At 36.5% G+C, this 19,691-nt stretch overlaps 1 protein-coding gene across 5 annotated transcripts in view; it reads right to left on the bottom strand.

Annotated features, from left to right (window-relative positions):
• Positions 1-444: 444 nt before the first annotated feature.
• LOC106719598 (hormone receptor 4) overlaps positions 445-19,691 on the bottom strand; it is an 85,112-nt gene continuing 65,865 nt past the window's right edge. For 4 of the 5 annotated variants that reach the window (XM_014513965.2, XM_045685728.1, XM_014513963.2 and 1 more), the window contains 7 exons: positions 15,170-15,274; positions 8,532-9,641; positions 8,227-8,444; positions 7,750-8,145; positions 6,383-6,575; positions 1,503-1,618; positions 445-1,020 (listed from right to left, as the gene is read on the bottom strand). In XM_014513965.2, the coding sequence (XP_014369451.1) occupies positions 940-1,020; positions 1,503-1,618; positions 6,383-6,575; positions 7,750-8,145; positions 8,227-8,444; positions 8,532-9,641; positions 15,170-15,269 (2,214 nt within the window). In that variant the 5' untranslated portion in view covers positions 15,270-15,274 and the 3' untranslated portion in view covers positions 445-939. Of the gene's footprint in view, positions 1,021-1,502; positions 1,619-6,382; positions 6,576-7,749; positions 8,146-8,226; positions 8,445-8,531; positions 9,642-10,401; positions 10,774-15,169; positions 15,275-19,691 lie in introns of those variants that run through there. The other variant, XM_014513966.2, reaches the window with a different exon arrangement.

Genomic DNA, 19,691 nt, shown 5'->3' with positions numbered 1-19,691 from the left:
TATCATTAAGACATCCTCTACAGCCCATTACGTATCTATTTAGACCAGAACAAAGAGAAGTGTATCGCTCAGAGCACAGAACTTGCGCATGTGTTACAAGAAATATTGGCAATAAAAATGCAAAAGTTGTGACTATAAAGAAAACGCGGGACAACCCGCGCCAAACGTATGTTAGTCTATAAACAGTAAAGTTGTATACAAGCAGTCTTGGTAAACACTGAGAGTAGGTACTTAGTGCTACTTACATTAAGAACAAAATTATTATAAAATTAAATAAGAAATAAAAGAATCAATATTACACACCCAGCAATTACTCTACGTCTCTTACACTAGACAATATAAAATGCAAACTAAAACAGCAATATTTCATTTACAAGAAACAATTCTGTTTAAAAAAACAACTCCTTATACGCTATATCGTTAAGATATATTATAGCTATATTTACAGAAATAATATATTATGCGGTTCTCCGATTGACAAAAAAAAAATTATATAGTAACATAATTATATATTTAATCTATTTAACACTAAGTAGTATACACTACCACGTATAAAACACGCATTCAAGTCCCTGGTTATCTATAAAATAATAGCTAGTTTAATCATAAATCAGTCTGTCGATTGGGACGTTTTAATTCCTCTAATAAACAATAAACCAATACACACATCGACTCAACAAAGGTATAACGCACTGTCTCACTCGTGATCAACACTGTCTTTGATTTTTTAATCACTGCGTCACCTGTGCGTCCGCAGATTTATTTATTTAGGGTCTCGAGATCAGGCGTGGTCTCAGTCCGCGGCGCGCCCGGTCCCCGGAGGCGGGTTGGGCCGAGACCGCGGTCTCCGGTCTCGGGAAATCATAAGACGGCGGCGCGGCGCGGTCGCGGGGCGCTGGTCTCGTACATCGAGAACTATACGCCCTGCTGGGCCATGTACTATCTGATCTCTGCAGAGTTGAGCACGAACGGCACGTAGAACATTTTGCTCTCCAGCAACAGGTTCGCCGCTGCTTGGATCTGAAAGCGGAGGAGAAAGGACGAATCAGCATTGTGGTACTTTTGCTTTCCATTTCAATTGCGATCGCTCAGTTACTTTCTACTGCGTCGGTCGGCGGCCTGCGTTATATCAGAACGGATTGCGTTGCTTTTAAATGATGTACATTATTTGCCTTACAGGTTTCATTCATTAGAAAGTAGTGTAGGATATAAGTAAAAGTATTAACATTTTTACCCTTTATTTACGCTAATGAACAATGTAAAATATCATATTAATACAATATACTTAATTTGACCAAGACTCAAAATCGGCCTCAGTGTAATGCGGGGGTTTAAATGTGTATTTTTTGCGGACGGTCCCTTTTTTGCTTTGAGAAAGCAAGCATACTGCCTTGAAGTTGCCTATCGTCGAGTGCACTTAGTCTGCATGCTTTTGTATACTAGCTCAAGGACTTCTAGTACAATACAATTACACCGCAGTACAATTTTGTAGTAAAAATTACCTCTGGTATCCTCGCGAATAATTCCTGCAGCCGCCCTGGATGATGAGGCGCTGCGTGCTCCAAATAACTTCGAAGAACTTGAACGTATCGGTCTTGAATGCCCTCCAGTTCTATTTCTGCAAATAAAAGTTTTATTGAGAAACAAAGAAAAAAATATTTCAAAATTAAGGAGGTATTTTAAGTACATATTTGCATAAATAAAAATATTAGCCTTCGTTACTTGTTCAGTGTTTGATGTGTTAAAAATATACGAGTAAATTTAAATGAAGCATATAACAAAATTCTTAGTTAAATAAATTAGTATGTACAGCATTACCGGTGCGCTATAAACGTTCAAGGAAAAATGTCCGGAAGTTTAAACATAATTCCAGTCAGATGGGACGACGATGTTTGTCGAATCACTGTGTCTCAAACAGTGCACGGAATAATAATGTTTCACCAAACGTAATAACTCTGATGTTAGCCTACTCGACTCTAGATGGCGCTGTATGCCGCTGTCGGCTCGACACCAATGCCACGGGGCGCGCGGTGCGGCGGTGACGTCACGCGCTCAGTAGGTCACTCCGATAGCGGGGCAACGACCGCGGCTAGCCGTTGACCTCCGCTCGAGCTCGCTCGCGTCCTCACTCGTCTCGCTCTCGCACGCTTTTCCAACGTATTGTACGCGCGAATGTTTTACGCGTTGTGTGCAGCTATATTTAATTGATCGTTCTGTTCACGATACTTGATACAATGATATCGAGCTAATAAAAATGTTTAATAGAAAATAGATAAATGCAATTTGACGTATTGATATTATTATGCGTTTGTCAATATTAGGTAATTGTAATATTTTATTATAATTTACTAAGCACATAGTTCGCTATTGAGGAGTAATTCATAGCAAATACGCTTACATTTTTTTTCCTAGTAATACGAATGTTGCATAAGCTGCAAACATATTAGCTTTTGCAAGTAGCATGTTTTAGCCAAATTGAATCATAGCTATACCATGGCAGTCAAACAAAATTATCATGTATGTTAATTTAATGATTTCTCATACAAACAGGCATTACATAAAACGATAGACCGTGGAAAAATATACGAAATGCACGTGTAGCGGGGGGGGGGGGGGGTTATTATGTAAGCGTTCACTTCTCGAACAGCTAATGGATGTTTTTTCGTCTGCGCTGCAGCGCTCGGCGCGGCGCAAAAGAGAAAGTTCGCTTCCGCATCGCGCTTTTCGCTGCGAGAGTGAAATGCTGTCCCGTTACGAGTGACGTAACGCGTCTATTATACGCATTGTGGCGCTGCGCGTCGCCGCGGACGTCGCACGACACTTTTGTTTCGTTACGGTGATAAATCCGGCGATTCTTATTACCCAAGGTACTTATGTACATACCTACTATATGTGAATGTCTTTTTGGGTATATATAGTACATACTTGCGTAATACTTCATTGTTAATGCTAAAATAGTATTATCTATTTAAGTTATTTATATAAAATTCTAAAATTGTTTTTTTTTATATCAATTGCATAAAATGTATAATAGATGCATTAACATGTGCAAAGACGTTAATAATAATTACCAGTAAAAAAAAAATATGTTAAACACGTAGTAATTTTTATAAAAATATAGAGGCCGCTTGCGCAGCGGCTGTGGTTGCGCAAGCGCTTTCCATTTCACCGTGCCGATGCCGAGTGTCGACCACTTGCTCTTTCCAGATTTACGGTTGTTGCTACAGTTTTAAGAAATTAGTTCTTGTACCTAATACTTAGGCGTCGGATATCCCTATAATGCTTCGACTGTAGTCAAAGAGTTTTCTATTACATTAATAGATTTTAAAATATTGTGATATAATCAAAATTTTAATCACATTCATCAACTAATAATCGTAAATTATTTCAATGATTCATTATTAAGATGTGAATCTTCATGACCATAATGGTCATTCAAGTCTTGTCTATTGCGAGATCTGTCAATCTATTCGTATGTAGGTTAACTAGAGAAGCATTTGAAATGTTTGTTTCAAGAACACAAATGTTTAAATTGTCTAATTTCTAAGTTGTCAATTATTATTTTTTGAGACAATCTTTATTAAAATTAACTGAAGTCTGTTATTGTCTATTTACTGTCCAATCTATGTACTCTTAATGTATTATTAATGTACATAGGTACTCGAGATTCTTCTAGAAACAAACTAAACCCGAGCAATTGCCTTGTTCAGTCAAATCTTATTCGTTTACATTGTGCGCAGTTTATTTGTAGCACTATGTTATTGTGTTAAGTTTTCGAACGCGTTCTAAACGTTTGCAACGGTGCTGTTTCATAAACGGCGCAATAATGTACAGAGCGCGCGGTGAAAATTATTTTCAAACGGCGCAAGTGCGACCTACATTCGGCGAGCGATAACGCAGGATGTCACAGTTCTCCTACCCAATGGTACTGCGCTTGCGCATGTCGACGCTAGCTTTAATTACGTTACGCTTATTTGATATCCACTGATATGCTTGAAACGCGCACAAATATTTCAAATCTTTGTAACATAAATAAGAAAATAATAATTTTGATATAACTGAGCTTTGCAATATCAAATATTAGTTGTTCTTTTTCCTTATTCTGTTAATTTTCCTGTGGCAATACACAAATCAATATGGACTATTAACTTTAATATCGTTAGAGATGTTACTAACTTTTAGTCAACTGAAAATGTTGTAAGTGAAATTTGACAGAAATGTCTCGATGTACCTAATCGATTTCGCAAGCGAGTCGAGTCTCGTGTCTCGCAATTGGGTTACATGTACCATAAATCATAATAATATTAACGAGTACACTTTGCACTGGTCGCGTCGCGTTGTCGTCGTGTGCTGTCTCCTCGCATCAACTTATTGAAGCGATACCTTTCTATACAGAACTTTGCATCAATACTGTTTGTAAACTTAGCTATTTCTCAAAGTCAAATCTTTAGAAAATGTGATACTTTCTCGAAATATCTACTGTATTTATCAACAACCTTTATAATGTCTATGTCTGAGTATATTTTATCGGAGTTATATTTTAACCGTGAAAAATATGTCGGTATATGTATATATTTATAATTTTAATTTATGAACATTTAAAATAATTTTAATTGAAAAAAAAAACTGAAATGGTTTTGAAGAAATTGAATCGAAAAATTATTATCTTAAAATTAATACATCATAGACATTATACTGAAATAGGTAACTACGAATATTTGATTAAATTTTAAGTCGCACAAATATCTACATATAAAAGTAATAATATGTTAAAATTATTGCCAATTTAGCTGTAAATTGATTTGTTTACGGTACGATCAGTTTACAACGTGAACGGAAAACGTGCGTGTAAGCCGAGCATGAGTCAGGCGACGTCACGGCGCAGGACTAGCTGGTACTGACCTACATGACGCGCGGCCGATGCACCCCCGACCAACTACACTATAACTGGATTACTCCTAGGGCTGCTAACTTTTTTAACTATTGGAAATAAAAAATCAATTAATCTAAAAGATAATTTTAGGTAGCTGGTTGTAGTGATTTGAAGAAATTGAGTTAAATTTAGATTTATGCTCGACACAAAAGTGCCAGTTCAAACTAAAAACCTTTAGCTGTACTTTATTTGAATTTGGCTTTATTAAGTTGTGAGTTACAAAGTGTTAAACATGGACGTCAACAAAGAAATTTCCTTTCATTACATGGTATTTTTTCATTCGGTCAAAAGGTTAAAATTGTGAATTGTTTTAATGGTCCCGATACTGCAATTGCTAATTACGACAAATTTTGGTTTCGTCCATTCTGTTCACAAATCGGTGTTAGTAAATTCAGCTCGTACAAACTAACTACACAGAGATAATGGTAATTGGTTTATATTAAAGGTATAGTAGGATCACATTTATATCTGTTTAACTTATTACAAAAATATGACAAAACTAACATGTACATAATGTATAAATTTTCCTCAACCTAATATATAGAAAAAAAATTACGCGAACTACAAAGTTAATTTCGATGTAAATAAAACAGGAGGTACCGTTTTGTAATAGTTTAAGGATCTCTGATCCACCTCCGACGAGGTCGTACTTACTATAGGCCAACGCAATAAATATCACATTATTTTCATATGAGTAACCACGGATCAAGAATGTAGTATTACAATATATAAAAGTACCGTAAGTAAAGTATAAGTGACAACCCTAGATGAAATTAACTGCAGTTTCACAATCGGTATAGTATCGTACTTTGCGCAGTGTCGAGGGAAAAACGACACGTGTCCCAGCCACTTGTAATATTAATAAATACACAAGACAAGTTGTTATAAATATTCTAAGCCACAAAATACATTTAGAATTTATTTGCATTATATTATTTATTTAAAAAAACTCTACGTATTTTGACCGCTTTTGTTATTCAAGTTGTTTTAATTTAAAGTAAATATCGTGGAATGTAGTAATTAGGAAATGATTTCGAGCACTTTATTTATATAACCTTAATAGAGTCGTCCTTAATTTTGTTGGAAGCGGTGAAAGGTTACGCTTTATCGCTTACCACTTTGTTTTGAATCGTTGTCTCCGTGTAAATAGGAACGATTTGACGACAATCAAATTTCAAATTTGTTTATTTAAAAACTCATTCATCATTTATATTTGGGTTAATGGTGTTCTTTTGAAAAGGAAAGAAGAGAAGACAGTATTCAAAAAGGGTTGTTTCAGGTTATATGTCATAAATGTGCTTTTAATGCAACGGATCCCGACAATAAAACCATTTTTATGGTCTTTCTGCATATTATTCTTCTGTCACTATGTCATTTCCTTTCCCATTAGTTGGGTCTTTTCTACAATGATATATAGTCTTTTAAACCTTTTCTTATCGCTAAACCCACCTTGATTCAAGAGAATGTAGACTTTGAGGCAGACGTACTCCTCCATACGAAGTTGTATGCGTCGGAAGACGCAGGTGATCTGCGTCATCTTCTCAACAACGAGGCCGACGTCGAGCCGGAGCTGCTCCAGCGTGATCGGCCGCCCCATTAGTGATGTCAGGCAGTTCTGCAGCGTCCGTAAGTTAGCGTTCACCTACAACACAAAGGTTAGTTGAGGAACTTGTATCATGAATGAGAACTATCGAGTCAAGACAGGAATTTGTATACAAACATATTTCTTCCTCTGTTCCTTTATTAATATTTAAGTAATCCAATAAGAAAAAAAATGTAACAGCAACTATTCCTACTGCCTACTTGTTACTCGGCGCAAGCGACATTGTGGAAACATGTGGTTAAAATAATTTACATAATGTTAAAAAAGCAACGAATTAAGCTATTTTGAGTGCCACTGTTCTGATGTTAATAGAGTTTAGTTCCATTTTTTGTTTCATACAAAACTTCTTTATGTAACGATGCATATGTAAGGTAGAAGGAAATGCACTAGACAATGAAAATAATCTTTGTGTAACTACCGCGGTTACGGTTAACTTTACGTAATGCATGCAACCGCTCACTGTTTGCGAGTTTACGTTTTTTTTACTGTTGTTTTGAACATCGAAAACTTAACACAAAAAAATTCACGTGAAATGTTACGTCGATCGATAATAGTTATAACATTTGAAATACGATAATTTGTGAAAAAATAAAAAGTAAAAGTATACTAATGACTACATTGAAGAAGTAAATGAATACGCAAAATTAAGCTGATGGCTTCGTCGATACCATACTATGAGAGAAGGAAAGTACTCGAAGGATCTAGAATGATAAAATTTTACTTATAGAAGATGGAAAATTATATTATTAGTTCTAATTTCCGAGGAGTATTGCTATTTGTATTGCGATAAATCTCGATTTCTGTTAGAAACGAGTTCTATAAGCGAGCGTCCGAGTGCAGTCGCCGGCGACTTTCTATCGGGATTACGCAAGGCTGATGCAGATCACGTAACTGCACTCCGGCGCATATGGCGGAAGTCTTCGCGAGTGTGAACCGCCAGTGACTCCATCTAGGGTTCACTATCTACGACTAGTACCTACGCTAATGTCCTAACACTCCGATATTTTGTAATTCAATCTACCGAGAAGTAAGATATCTTGTTATCTAATTCAAGTATTTGTGTAAATACTTGGGTATGAATGAAATTTTATATAATTATCATCGCAGCCTATTGCTGTAAGGTTCAACTATATTTTACTTTGTTTTTATAAGTGTAAACATGTAAGTATTTATAACTGGTTAAGTCATAAACAGGAAATTAATATGTTCTCACCTCTTGCATAAAATCATGTTCGTGGTCCGATGAAGGTGGCGCATGAGCAAGTTTGCCGTGCATCGCTTGATACGCGGCGGTCGTTAACACTGAGATCTCGTGCCATTTTTCCATTAGTAGCTTCGAATGGATCTCCATTGGAATTTCCATGATAAAAGGTAATTTCTTCGTCCAGGCGACCATTTTGTGAACGATCGAGTCACCGATCCTGCACAACTTATCACCGATCTCGGACGTGTCGTGCAAGAGGTCCGGTAGATGACGCACGGTGGCGATATCCTCCATCGCATCACAGTCGATCAGCGCCCTGATCATGTGCAGCGCCCTCTCTAGAGGCACCGCTCGGTCTCGCGACGACGACACGGCGCTTTCTAGTCTCGCCCTCAAATGTACCACCTACGGAAGACAAATTGTCGATGAAACAATTAACGTATTCTTAAACTACGAAATAGTTGTCATCCTTTTGGAGCGACTTACCTCGCTAGGGTTGGTCAATGCAGTCTTAAGTATGGTCCCGTTGACAAGGTGCGGTGGGATCGGTGGTAGAGGGTCTTTAGGTTTCTCCGGCGGTGACGCCCTACTCGTGGTCGTCGCTGCTTTTGCGTTAGTTTTTTTATGCTTCTTATATTTATACTTATACATATTGTACACTGCGCCGCTGTTGCGGCCACCCGGCATGCGGTCTTCTCGTACGGCTAATATAAAAAAAAAGAAAGTTAGATAAATAAATTATTTAAGTACATTTATAGGTATTTTATATATGAAGATAAATAGATACCAACCTTGTAATACCATTCCCTGTTCAATGCACTTCTTAAATCGACAATACTGGCATCTATTTCTTTGCGCTTTTGTGATTTCACAGCCTCCATCGGCAACGCATGTATAAACCCGTCGATTCTGAACAGTCCGTTTGAAAAAACCCTTACAGCCTTCGCAAGTGATAATGCCGTAGTGCAGTCCAGTCGCTTTGTCTTCACATATCATACAAATCATAGGTTGTTCGTCTTCGTCACGCTCGGTTTCAGGAGCATACGCGCGTAGCTCAGGCCGTGGAATTGAAAGAGAGCTGGCGCTCGCGATCGCTGACGTTCCTGACATACTGCCCGCCGATGGACTAAGATTTAGTGCATGTATCTGCTGGTTGGCTGGTAATTGGGACACGTCTCCGGCCCACAGTAATTCCATATTTAAGGGTGGTCCCCGAGGTCTTCTCAAATCACCTCCAAGATTAAGTAGTAGTCGGGCAGCTGATTCTTCAGTGCAGGTGGCTGGATCGGGCGTGGGCGGCGTCGGCGTGTGCGATACACTCGCTGCCGGCTCGTTAGTTGATGTCGGTGCCGGTAAAGTCCAGAACATCGTTCGGACGCCACCGGATTCGCCCATGATAACAGCTGGCGAACCTCGCCATTGGGCGGGTCCTCTGGCTCCGGCCTTAGGCTCCAGAGGTTGTGGTGGGAAATGGCCTCCGATGAGCTCCGGCTTAACACCGTTGATGCACGCGGAGGGCGGCCAGTGGCCAGGTGAAAGGGACGAGTGCGTGCTAGTCGGCGGAGGAGCCAAAGGTCTAGGCCTGCAGGCTGGTGAGTGCTCCTGGGAGGTGCTCTCTAGCTTCACAGATGATGCTTGAGAGGGCGAAGGAGTGTCCGGCTTGCCGCTAGCGGCGGAGCTCTCTACCTTGACAGCGGTGGAGGGCCCCTCGAACTTGATGACGGAGTAGGGCGGCGCGGAGCGGATGACGGTCGGGTGGCATGCGGGCGAAGGCGACGGTGAGCCCCCGCCGTCGAACACGGGCGGCGGGTGCGGTGGTGTGCTGCAGCCCGCCTCGGCCATACGCGGCGACGGCGGGCCCGGGTCCGGCGAGGACGTGCTGGTGTCGGCTGCCGACTCGCCTGCGGGCAAAAGGATTGCGATCAACGTCGGCCGCAAACGACCTTTCCTTCGCTCGTACAAGAAAAAGAGCACCGTGGACTTTATTAAGAAGCGACAAATAGAAACTAGGTGAAATGTCAACGACCGCGCGGCGCGATCGCAACGGGCGCGCGGGCGGCGCGGGGACGCGACACTGCACTTCCCGCCGTCGCCGGCTAGATTAGCGGGTTGCGTCACGACGCCAGCGCCGCCGCGGCCGCGAACACTTGGAAAAGTAATCTATCATCTACACAACATTTATCAAAATATATTTTAATTAAGATTAAAACCGTCATATTGCCATATGTTTATAGGAATAATTTAAGCACAAAATATCATCACATATACGTAGGTAAGAGAAATGAGGAAATGTAAAAAGACTAGGGAAAAGTCAGGAAGCGTAGGCGCGAGTGGCTGCGCTGGCGGCGAGCGCGAGATGCAGCGCGGCGCGCAAGGAGAAAGTGAAAGCGGCGCGCGCGCAGATGCGGTGCCCGGAAGCGTGCGCTGCGTTGCGTCGCGCCGCGCTCGCACAAAGGGCTCTATCTACGTTACACTATCCAATTACATAACAATTTCATTTCTAATATCGAAAAAAACTCAGATATTATGAGAAAACCATACCTATTATTTCAAGTGAAATGGACAATTTTAGCATAAATTATGAAATATACTAAAAGCTTAGTAAAATAGTAATGATAAACAAAAAATAAATTACAATTGAAAATTAACAACTTTACCGACTTTTTAATACTAAATCCATATGCGTCCCTGTAACCCTCGCTTGACGAGAGGATTACATAGCAATTCACAGCAGGTCCTTCGAAATGGAGAAGCTACCAGAAGTTACCATCCGTCACATAACTGTTCACCGATTGATCTTTTTAAACCCTTATTGGTAGTCACATGCGTGAAAATGATACTTGGTGATGAGTCAATAATGCTATATCGCGAGATTAAGGATATCGATAGATCCTAAAAGCGTGAGCCAATAATGATTTTTTCGCGGTTTTGTTTACTCGAGGAAAAGCGAAGAAAGTTTTTGAGCGTGCAACGTGCAGCGTGCAGCTTGGAGCGCGGGTGGCGCGGCGGGCGCGGCGTCGCGGGCGCGCAGTGAGCGCGACCTACCGCACGAGCGCGCGCCCCTTGCCACTTCCCGGTCTCCCTCCAGCCGGTATTAGGTCACCGCGTGCCGGCGACGGGCCGAGCGGCCGCACAATGACGCCGCAACGCGTGCACCGCTCTCGCTTCGAGGACGATCTCTATTTCACTCCGCGTCCTTTGCCACATCGCTGGTGGGGACCGATCTTTCTAGCCGCGTGATGCAATACGACCGAGGACCTAGGTAGGCACGCTAGATAAATGCACTATTTTGATAGTCGAAGCCGCCGCCGGACGACAAAATATTTATGCTTTTACACATACACAACATATAGGATGTTTCAACTATTATAAATGCTTGTAAAATACAGGTAAGATGGGAAATCGTATCTACAGCTATATTCGTATTTCACTTAAAGCTCGCGTCTTAAAATAGACAACGATAAAATTGATTACGTTATATGTTGTCCGATTCGGTGAAAGAGTCGTTTTATCGGAGAATGCATACTCGAAGGTCGCTAGCGGTCAGCGACACGGAGAGAAGTGGGTCACACCCCTACGCGAGGAGGCGCGGCCCTCGGCGCCACGTGTCCCGGCGCGCTCTTTTTGCGCCAGGATTGTCGGACCTCCTTAAATATACCGAACACCATTGTTTGATTTTCGACGTAAGAGCTTGAATATAAAATATCACGGACATTTTGCGTAATTTTTAACTTTTAATTTAATTACTATAAATGTATTTGAGTTTTTTTATTTGAATTCTTGAACAATACGATTGAGTTTATTGTTTAAAATAATAAACAGCAGATTGATTGATTGAAACCGACATCGTGTAGTAGAAGAATACAACAACATTTATTTTAACATCTTTTCTAAATTAAAGTTCAATTTTAAACAAAAATACAAAACCTACCATTAAAATGCTACCACTATTTCATACATTCACGGGCTACTTTAAATGAAATCCGATTTATTATTCTTTTCTTTTTTCTCTTCTCCTTAAAGCCTAAGTGTTATTATTATATAATTACATATATACCTTCCTTAATAAATGGGTTGTAATGCACTAAAATAATTTTCCGAATTTGAATAATATTTTCTGGGGTTAGCTCGTGTAAAAGTAGAAACTCTTTGGGATTTTTATGATAATGTTGCTGTACTGTATAAGTAGCTTGGTAGTAGCTGCTATATATAACTACTATGCAAGTAGTTTACTCATGGCCACTCACTATCGGTAAACCTTCGGCTCTATGAATACGTTGACTCGTAAACTGTACTCTATTATTTGCTTTACAATTTTTTTTTAAATTGACTAAGTTCAACTATTATCTACTGACGTCGACAAAATTTTACAATTAGTTTATATACTGTATTTTTATATTACATAAATATAAACATAATTTTTGTCAATAGAATTTGAGGACGCTAATTTGTTAAGATTTCATTCCTCAATTTAAAAAAAATGCATAGCATAAACATTTTATAACAGTTCAATTATGCACAAAAAGTCCAGATAAAAAATGCGAGGCGAGCGCTAGGGGTACGTCATGCTTACGCTGGGCTTGCGTCACATCACGTCACACCCCTAACACGCCTCCCGACGCGATGTCACGTCACGCCGATCCGTTATCTAAATACATGCGAATCTATAAATAATTGGAAAGCGCTTGACCTATTTTTTCTTTCGAGTACCAAAGTGTACCAGATATTTTAATTTCGTTAAACTTTGCATAGTAAACGAAATATGAACATTTCAAAGCTTTTACGTTGTAAATCACATATTTGGCACCTTTTAAATAAACGAATTGTACTAATAAATGAAAGTATTTATTAAGAAAGACCTAAAATTAGGTAATTCTTAGCGAGCCTAAGCCGAATAATTAATTTTAAGATATTATAGTAAATCGGAATTTTGAATAAAAAGAACAAAGATTCTTGTCTGATAATAAATCTTTCTCTTATGAGTTATTCACGAAGTTACAATAACAATAATTACGGCATCGATCTTCATTTGCTTTCACCTCTCGTGGTTTTACATAAATTTTTTATCATTATCTGTTCACCTCGTACGTAGTTATACAACGAATGTTGTAAAGTATTAAAAAAGTGTTGTTACTAATCGAGATTGATAAAAAAGTATTCGTGATAAATCGATTGACGTTTATTCTTTTTAATGTATGAGTTCAGAATCGATTTTAAAATACGCGACTCGTATATCGTATTTCGTCATAAGACGATTTGCGGAGACGTAGAACATTATCGCTTTTTACTGTGCAATCCTTAATGACGTAGTTCGTCATCTTAATGTATATGAAGTGAGTACTAAAGTATCTTAATATTTTTGCCCTTCAATATTCCGATTTTCCAATAACCTATTTTGTGTTTTTTTTTTTATTTATTCTCTATACGAAAAAAATCGCAAATTACTAATAAAATAGTACTAGTTCTTTTATTTATAACCAGTATAGATTCTATTGACAGTTATTTTGATATCCGTTGAAAGGAATTTTCTGGACGCCAATTGATGCAAGTAGCACAGAATAATCGAGCCAATCTGTTGGCAAAATTTAAATCAAGACGGGAAGTGAATTGCGATTACAATGTTACCATATAATAGACGCAAATAGACGTACGCGACAAAAGCATTTCGTGAAAAAATATGTGTATTTTTTCTTATTAAATACATTATTAGCAAAAGTTAGTATTAGTTTAAAACTGGCAGTATGTTTGTCGGAGACGTCTAAAAATTAAAAGACTAGAAACTAACGACGGTCGAAAACGTACGCTTTAGCAATAAAATGAAACTTTAAATACATATTTTAAATAAAATGACTACATTAAGTATACAGATAAAAATAAGTATATTTTAATATCTTTTTAAACGATATGACATTGTACAGTGTTACGAACTCGTCAAACCGGATATTGTTTCAGATGATTTTTATTCAGTTTCGAGTGAAAGTTGGAGCATTTCTCGGAACCTGTTGATACTCTCTCACGCAAAAACAAGCTTAGCGTCGGTTATTATTCAACTTTCCGTTGATGACGACAGTTATCGAACATATGTTTGAAATTTGTCTTGCATAATGTTATATGAAGAGATGTGTTTGTAGTTTTTTATCGATCTATGACTAGATCGATGTTACCATGTGTTAGAAAGTAAAATTTAATTTATTATTAAATAAAATAGTTACGTAAAATAAGTGGGAATATATCAAGAATTTTATCTTCATGTTTTAAAATTTAATATTAGCTAGTTATTCTAACAATATAAAAGCAATACACCGATCCAACAACAAATTTATTATAATCACGTCCGAATGAAAATGAAATTACGGGTAACGATGTGAATTCACCATCGCATTCGAAAGTGACAGGCGCGCCGTGAGCCGAACGGCAACAGTGAACACATCTCGAATAACAATAGACATCGTTCCTGACCTTACACTGTTACATTGTCGTTCATTATTTATACTGGCAAAGAAATATATCTCAGTGTGAATGAAGAACAAACGAAGTAACAACTTGTTCCAAATTTAAAATATATTTTGATTTTCGAACATAAATGTTGTGTAATGACAACGAACACATTTACAAAACCGTTCGAATTTGACATTTATTTATTGGCCATATTTAATAAATATTTATCAATTAAAAAAAAATAATTTGTTAAATTATAATTAAAATTGTGTTCCCTAAAAACATTTCATGAGATGGAATATATTATAAGCCTTCATAAGTTTGTCTGTGTTGTTTGTTTGTCTCGTTGCCTTGAAATTTCGACCGACATTGGCCTGGTAGGCATTGGGCCAGTAGCACTAAGTCGTAAAGCTCCCCGAATTTATACAATCCAGACCAGTCAAATATCTGCGACTGTTTATACCATTTGCTTCGTCATGCAAATTCATGAGATGCCTCGAAAATTAGTGTTTATATTTCCTTATAAATATCGAATAAGCTATATTTTAAATCTTTAAAATAATTATGCAACTATTGGTGTATGTAAATATAATTAAATCAAGTAGATGTTATTTCATTTAATATCAGTATAACACCACTGTAGTGACACTTTCGGCTTTAAAGTGAAAATGTAAAAAGTTGAAAAAAAAGGCAAATATTATAGTTATTGCATACCGTATGATATTAGCATTAATGTATTAAACTTGATAAAACGTAGGTGCTCTTATTCTTGCAGGTAACGGTATTCTTATGAAATAAATTTAAGTGATTCACTATAACCTAGTGGTTAATTGTTCGATTTACGATTTAGTCTGTATGCTTCTTTTTATCAACATAATAAATAAGGCAAGGATTGAACGCCAAAAAATGTATTTAAATTAAAATAAGATGTCAATATTTTGCGAACTGTTTAACCACTAAGTACCTGTGCGGTATTAAAAGAACAACTTACCATCGCTACTACATCGGGAGTCAACTTTCCGCCTCTTTAATTTGAGGTCTTGAAACAGACTCATGTTGTCGAGGTCACACGGGCCGCGGCTGAGTGTCATTATTCCTGTTGGTAAAAAGAAAAACATTAATATTAATGAAGTAATATAAGAAATATAAATACATTGCTCGTTAGTACTATCGACCATAATTTTCGTACACATTGACCAAACGTAAACCAACAATGTGTTTCGCCTTATTACTTAAAAAAAATATTTTAAAGCAGTACCAAAGAGAACAAGAATATTTTGCTAAATACTTTTTAATATATTTAAGTATACGAATCCAATAAATAACATCAGATTTAAAACTCAAATGGAGGATTGTTTACTTTAAACTCAAGTCTAACTACAAAAGACAAAGCAGAAAAGCCTCTAACTGTTCGTAATGAAGGAAGAATTAATTATCACAGTACGTGGGTAACTTGTGGTCCGATGTCAGGACAATTTATGTGACTACAAGGTGAAGGAAAACTCGTGACGAAACCTACATGAGTGCAATACAAAACAGTTCATTAGAGACTATTGTTGACTGATCCTGATGATCTTTCCTGGTTTATTAAAATAGAATGTCTTAAGGTCAAACCCGACCTTTGTAACCTATAATAAAAAATGTGTAAATTAATTAATCTTGTAACATGTAAGTCTATTTCTTTTTGTTTTAAATATAATAGAATACAATGTCACTTACGACATCTCGGAGGCATTTCAGGATTTCTTATAAAATAAGGTCCTATTATAGATGGGTAACGATCTTGCATCACTTTTTTTAGTTGAAAGTACTTTAATTTATTATAATTTTTTTACATAAATAGGCATAATCTCGCAAACTAACTTTTCAAACATTTATTAAGTTAAGTTACTCTTAAAAAGTTGTGTAAAATTTTTAAAGAAACTGGCCGAATAGAAAGTCGATTATGATAGATTTAAGGCAAAATTATCGTTATTCTTTACGTATTTTGTTTTTTAAATTCGTCGTTCTGAACAAGTTCTTTTATGCAGTAGCATTGCTAACTACGTGTTTCAATGCATGACACAAAGTTTTATTCCGAACCCGTGCGGTATTCATTTACTATGTGTGACGTTTTATAACCCTGATAACGTATTGGAATTCGACGGCCATGCTTTTTACGTAAATTCACGGTCACATGAATTTTATGAGCTCGCAATCGACATGTGCTCTTTTTCATACTTTATTTGAAAACGTGCAAATAAATACACAAAACAGTTTATTGAATACTGTTAAATATACTTCATTCAATTGTTTTTTTATAAAGAAAGCACGTACAGATTAAAAGACCACAAGATTCAAGTTGGGAAACCATAAAAGAAAACGTGCCCATCCAAGCGTCGAACTTTCTCCTCGTCCACAATAAGGTATGCCAAAAGGGTATGCTATTCAGTTAACAGTGGCTAATTGATCTGACATTTACACCCTTTAAACTGTTATAAGTATGATGGGTACAAACATGTCGATATTTAGGACGATCCATTGAAAACAGCTTTCTTGTAATTGTTCCTCTTTTAATTTGGAGAAAACGTATAATTAAATAATTACACTTCTTATTGCGGTGATAGCGTAACAGGTCAATGTCCAACTAGTAATTTGACGGTCAATTATTCGAATCTTAGCAATAATGTTTTTGTTTTAAACGTGTAAAGCTCATCTGCTGTCGTTATAAGTTTAAAGGAAAAAGAATAGTAAATACTAAAGCAACTTTTTGAGTTTAGTCTGGATGAAGTTCACATTTTTTTGTCGCAATCGCAAAACTAAGTAAGAGTTATTCACATTTTATTAACAATCATGTAATAGAAATTAAATGTAAGTGAGACAGACTTATTTGGATTTATAAAATTTAATCATAAAAACTTTGTCTCAATACAGAAACTAACATGTAATAAATATAATATAATATTTGTGGTAACAATAATTCACATATATAATGGTATGCCACGAGTGGGAAATTCTGCGTCATCAATGCAATTTGTAATCGATTGACGTAGGAGTTGGTTACGACGTACGATTGATAAGGATCGACGTGCATTTCCACCGGACATTGAAAGCATGGCCAATGGAAAATTTAAAATTACACGAAGGAATTATGTTTTAATAAGACAAAGTAAAGGCAGATAATCAAAAAAGCGTAGCCAAAGTTTAGTTTTTTTTAATTAACAGCGCCGCTTTCATCTTTATCTTTTATAAGTTCTCGCATCTGCAGGTTTTTTATATCTGTGGTTGATATAAGTTACTTGAATGAATTAAGAAAAATTGTACTTTAACGTAACCCATTAAAGTAAAATAAGTATTTTCTTACTTATCGTTTTCTTTTTAAACTTTAACAGAGTTACTAACGAATTTCGTTAAGCGGGTGCAATGTTCTGTACATCTATTACGTATGCGAGAAAGATAAACGAAATCTAGTTAGACACCAAAATAAACTCGAACGAGTCAAAGACCTTGATAGTGTCGCAAAAATGAAGCGAAAAAAATATTATTATTCGTAAGCCAAGAGTGTTGTGTGCCTCGTAAACGGTAATTTACGTGGAGGCTGTGAACTTTATACGTTTCCGTATTTATGTGAAGGTTACATCTTTTTGACAATACTAAATGTGTTTAAATTTTAATTTAATAAAAAATATTTTGAACACTTTATTATGGCAGTGTTAGCGTAGGTTTGTATTAGAGTACAGAAATTGCATTGTATAATAGAAATCAATATCTTTAGTATAAAATCAGATTTAAGATATGATTTGGAATTTATCTCTTGGAGTCTTAGAGAATACATAAATTAAACTTTTTTTACAATACACTAAGGGTTAAAAATATCCGGTATTTTTCATCAATTAAATTAGCACGATAGCAGTAGAGATGTATAACTATTCTAATTCGATTATTTATCTTTATTTCCTTGCATTGTATGTATACTAATGTACAAGTTATAACCGTTGAACTTGAAACGTGATATGTGACGGACTATCACAAGGAAGTCTCATAGATAACACGCAGCTCTCTGTTTGTACCAAGGCTCAATATTGACCGCTGTAAGGCTCTCTGAGAAGGTACCTCCTTTTGTTTATGTAGCTTTGATTAGATATTTGATTTTACACCTTCCGTGCTCCTCCGATCATTTCGTAAGAAATATACACCAAGTGGATTGGACACACTGAATGTTTTCAAAAAAAGGGAAAATACATTTTTAGTATTCTTTACTATTTTTGTTGTATTAATAGTTTTAGTGAAATCTTATGAATAGAAAGCTGGACAAAATAATACTTCAAATCGACTCATGGCAAAAGGTTTATCCATTGTTACATTTCATTCAGCGAATCTTGACACAATAGGCTCGGAGAAAGTCGAAAATTGATTGTTAGTTTCTTCTATCCGGATTAGAGTAATAGATTTAAGAGCTTTTATATGTCTTAGTAAAAAAATTATGACCTTTTTTAACTTTGGCTTATTCCAAAGTAGGTTACCATCAAATAAGATTATCTTTGCTATTTAAAAGACAAGCCAATTTTTTATTAAATCATTAAGTTTATAAACTTAAATATATGGAATTAAAAGATTAATAAAATGTTACACTTTCTTTTCTGTTATTAATGACTTGTACTCGAAAAATTCTAGAACGTTCGTCAATGGCAGCGATGTAAGATAAACTAAGTTTTATTCGAACATAGTGAGTTTCTTACTCTTGAAGTAGAGTTCGTCGGCCCATATGTCGGCCAAGGCGGCTATTTTCAACACAGCACACCTTTAGTTATTAAAGTCGTACTTTAACTTTAAATTAGTGACTTGAACCTCGAAATTTATAACCCAAATTTTTATGTCAATGTAAACGTAATTGTAAGTTAACCATTTGCTAATATACTCGTATAAATTGCGAAATTAGGGCTAAACGTATGGCGTTATTTGAAAAAGAAACGCGTTGTTATATTTTTAAATTCAAGTCTTAAATAATTTTTTTTTATAAATTGTAAATGCAAGCCAAAATGTTGCATGTAAGTGGTACTTAGAAGGCCAAATTCAGTCGGAAGTTCCTGAGTCTTTAACCATGGTCACCCACTTACAGCGTACTTCATTTTCCATTTCCTAAGGGTTTTTTAGTTACACCGACTGTACTCAGACATACTATCCATTAGTTCTAAAGCATACGAATTTTTTTACCATAATAATAAGTTACTTCCATAGACTGAAAGTCAGATAAAGCGGTGCTTTTGAATTTTTGCGCTGCTTTATATTTTGTCTGTAAAAATACATAATTTTTGCCAGTAGTTAATGTGGTAAATAAATGGAAAATTTCTTATAAACAAACTCAAATGATAAGTCGTAATATGATCATGTTTTATTTCCTATATTTATTTAGTCAAAAACAAGTTTTTATTTTGTACTAAGATGTCTTCGTATTCAAAGATGAACCGGAAAACTAGAGATCATTCTTGACTCTTTTGAGGCTTGAGAAGTGAAGATTAAAGACCATGTGATAA

The sequence above is a fragment of the Papilio machaon genome, chromosome 3 (assembly GCF_912999745.1).
Source record: "Papilio machaon chromosome 3, ilPapMach1.1, whole genome shotgun sequence".
Classification (NCBI taxonomy): domain Eukaryota; kingdom Metazoa; phylum Arthropoda; class Insecta; order Lepidoptera; family Papilionidae; genus Papilio; species Papilio machaon.
The sequence above is the reverse complement of the archived record's forward strand: the minus strand, read 5'-3'. Positions and strand labels throughout refer to the sequence as shown.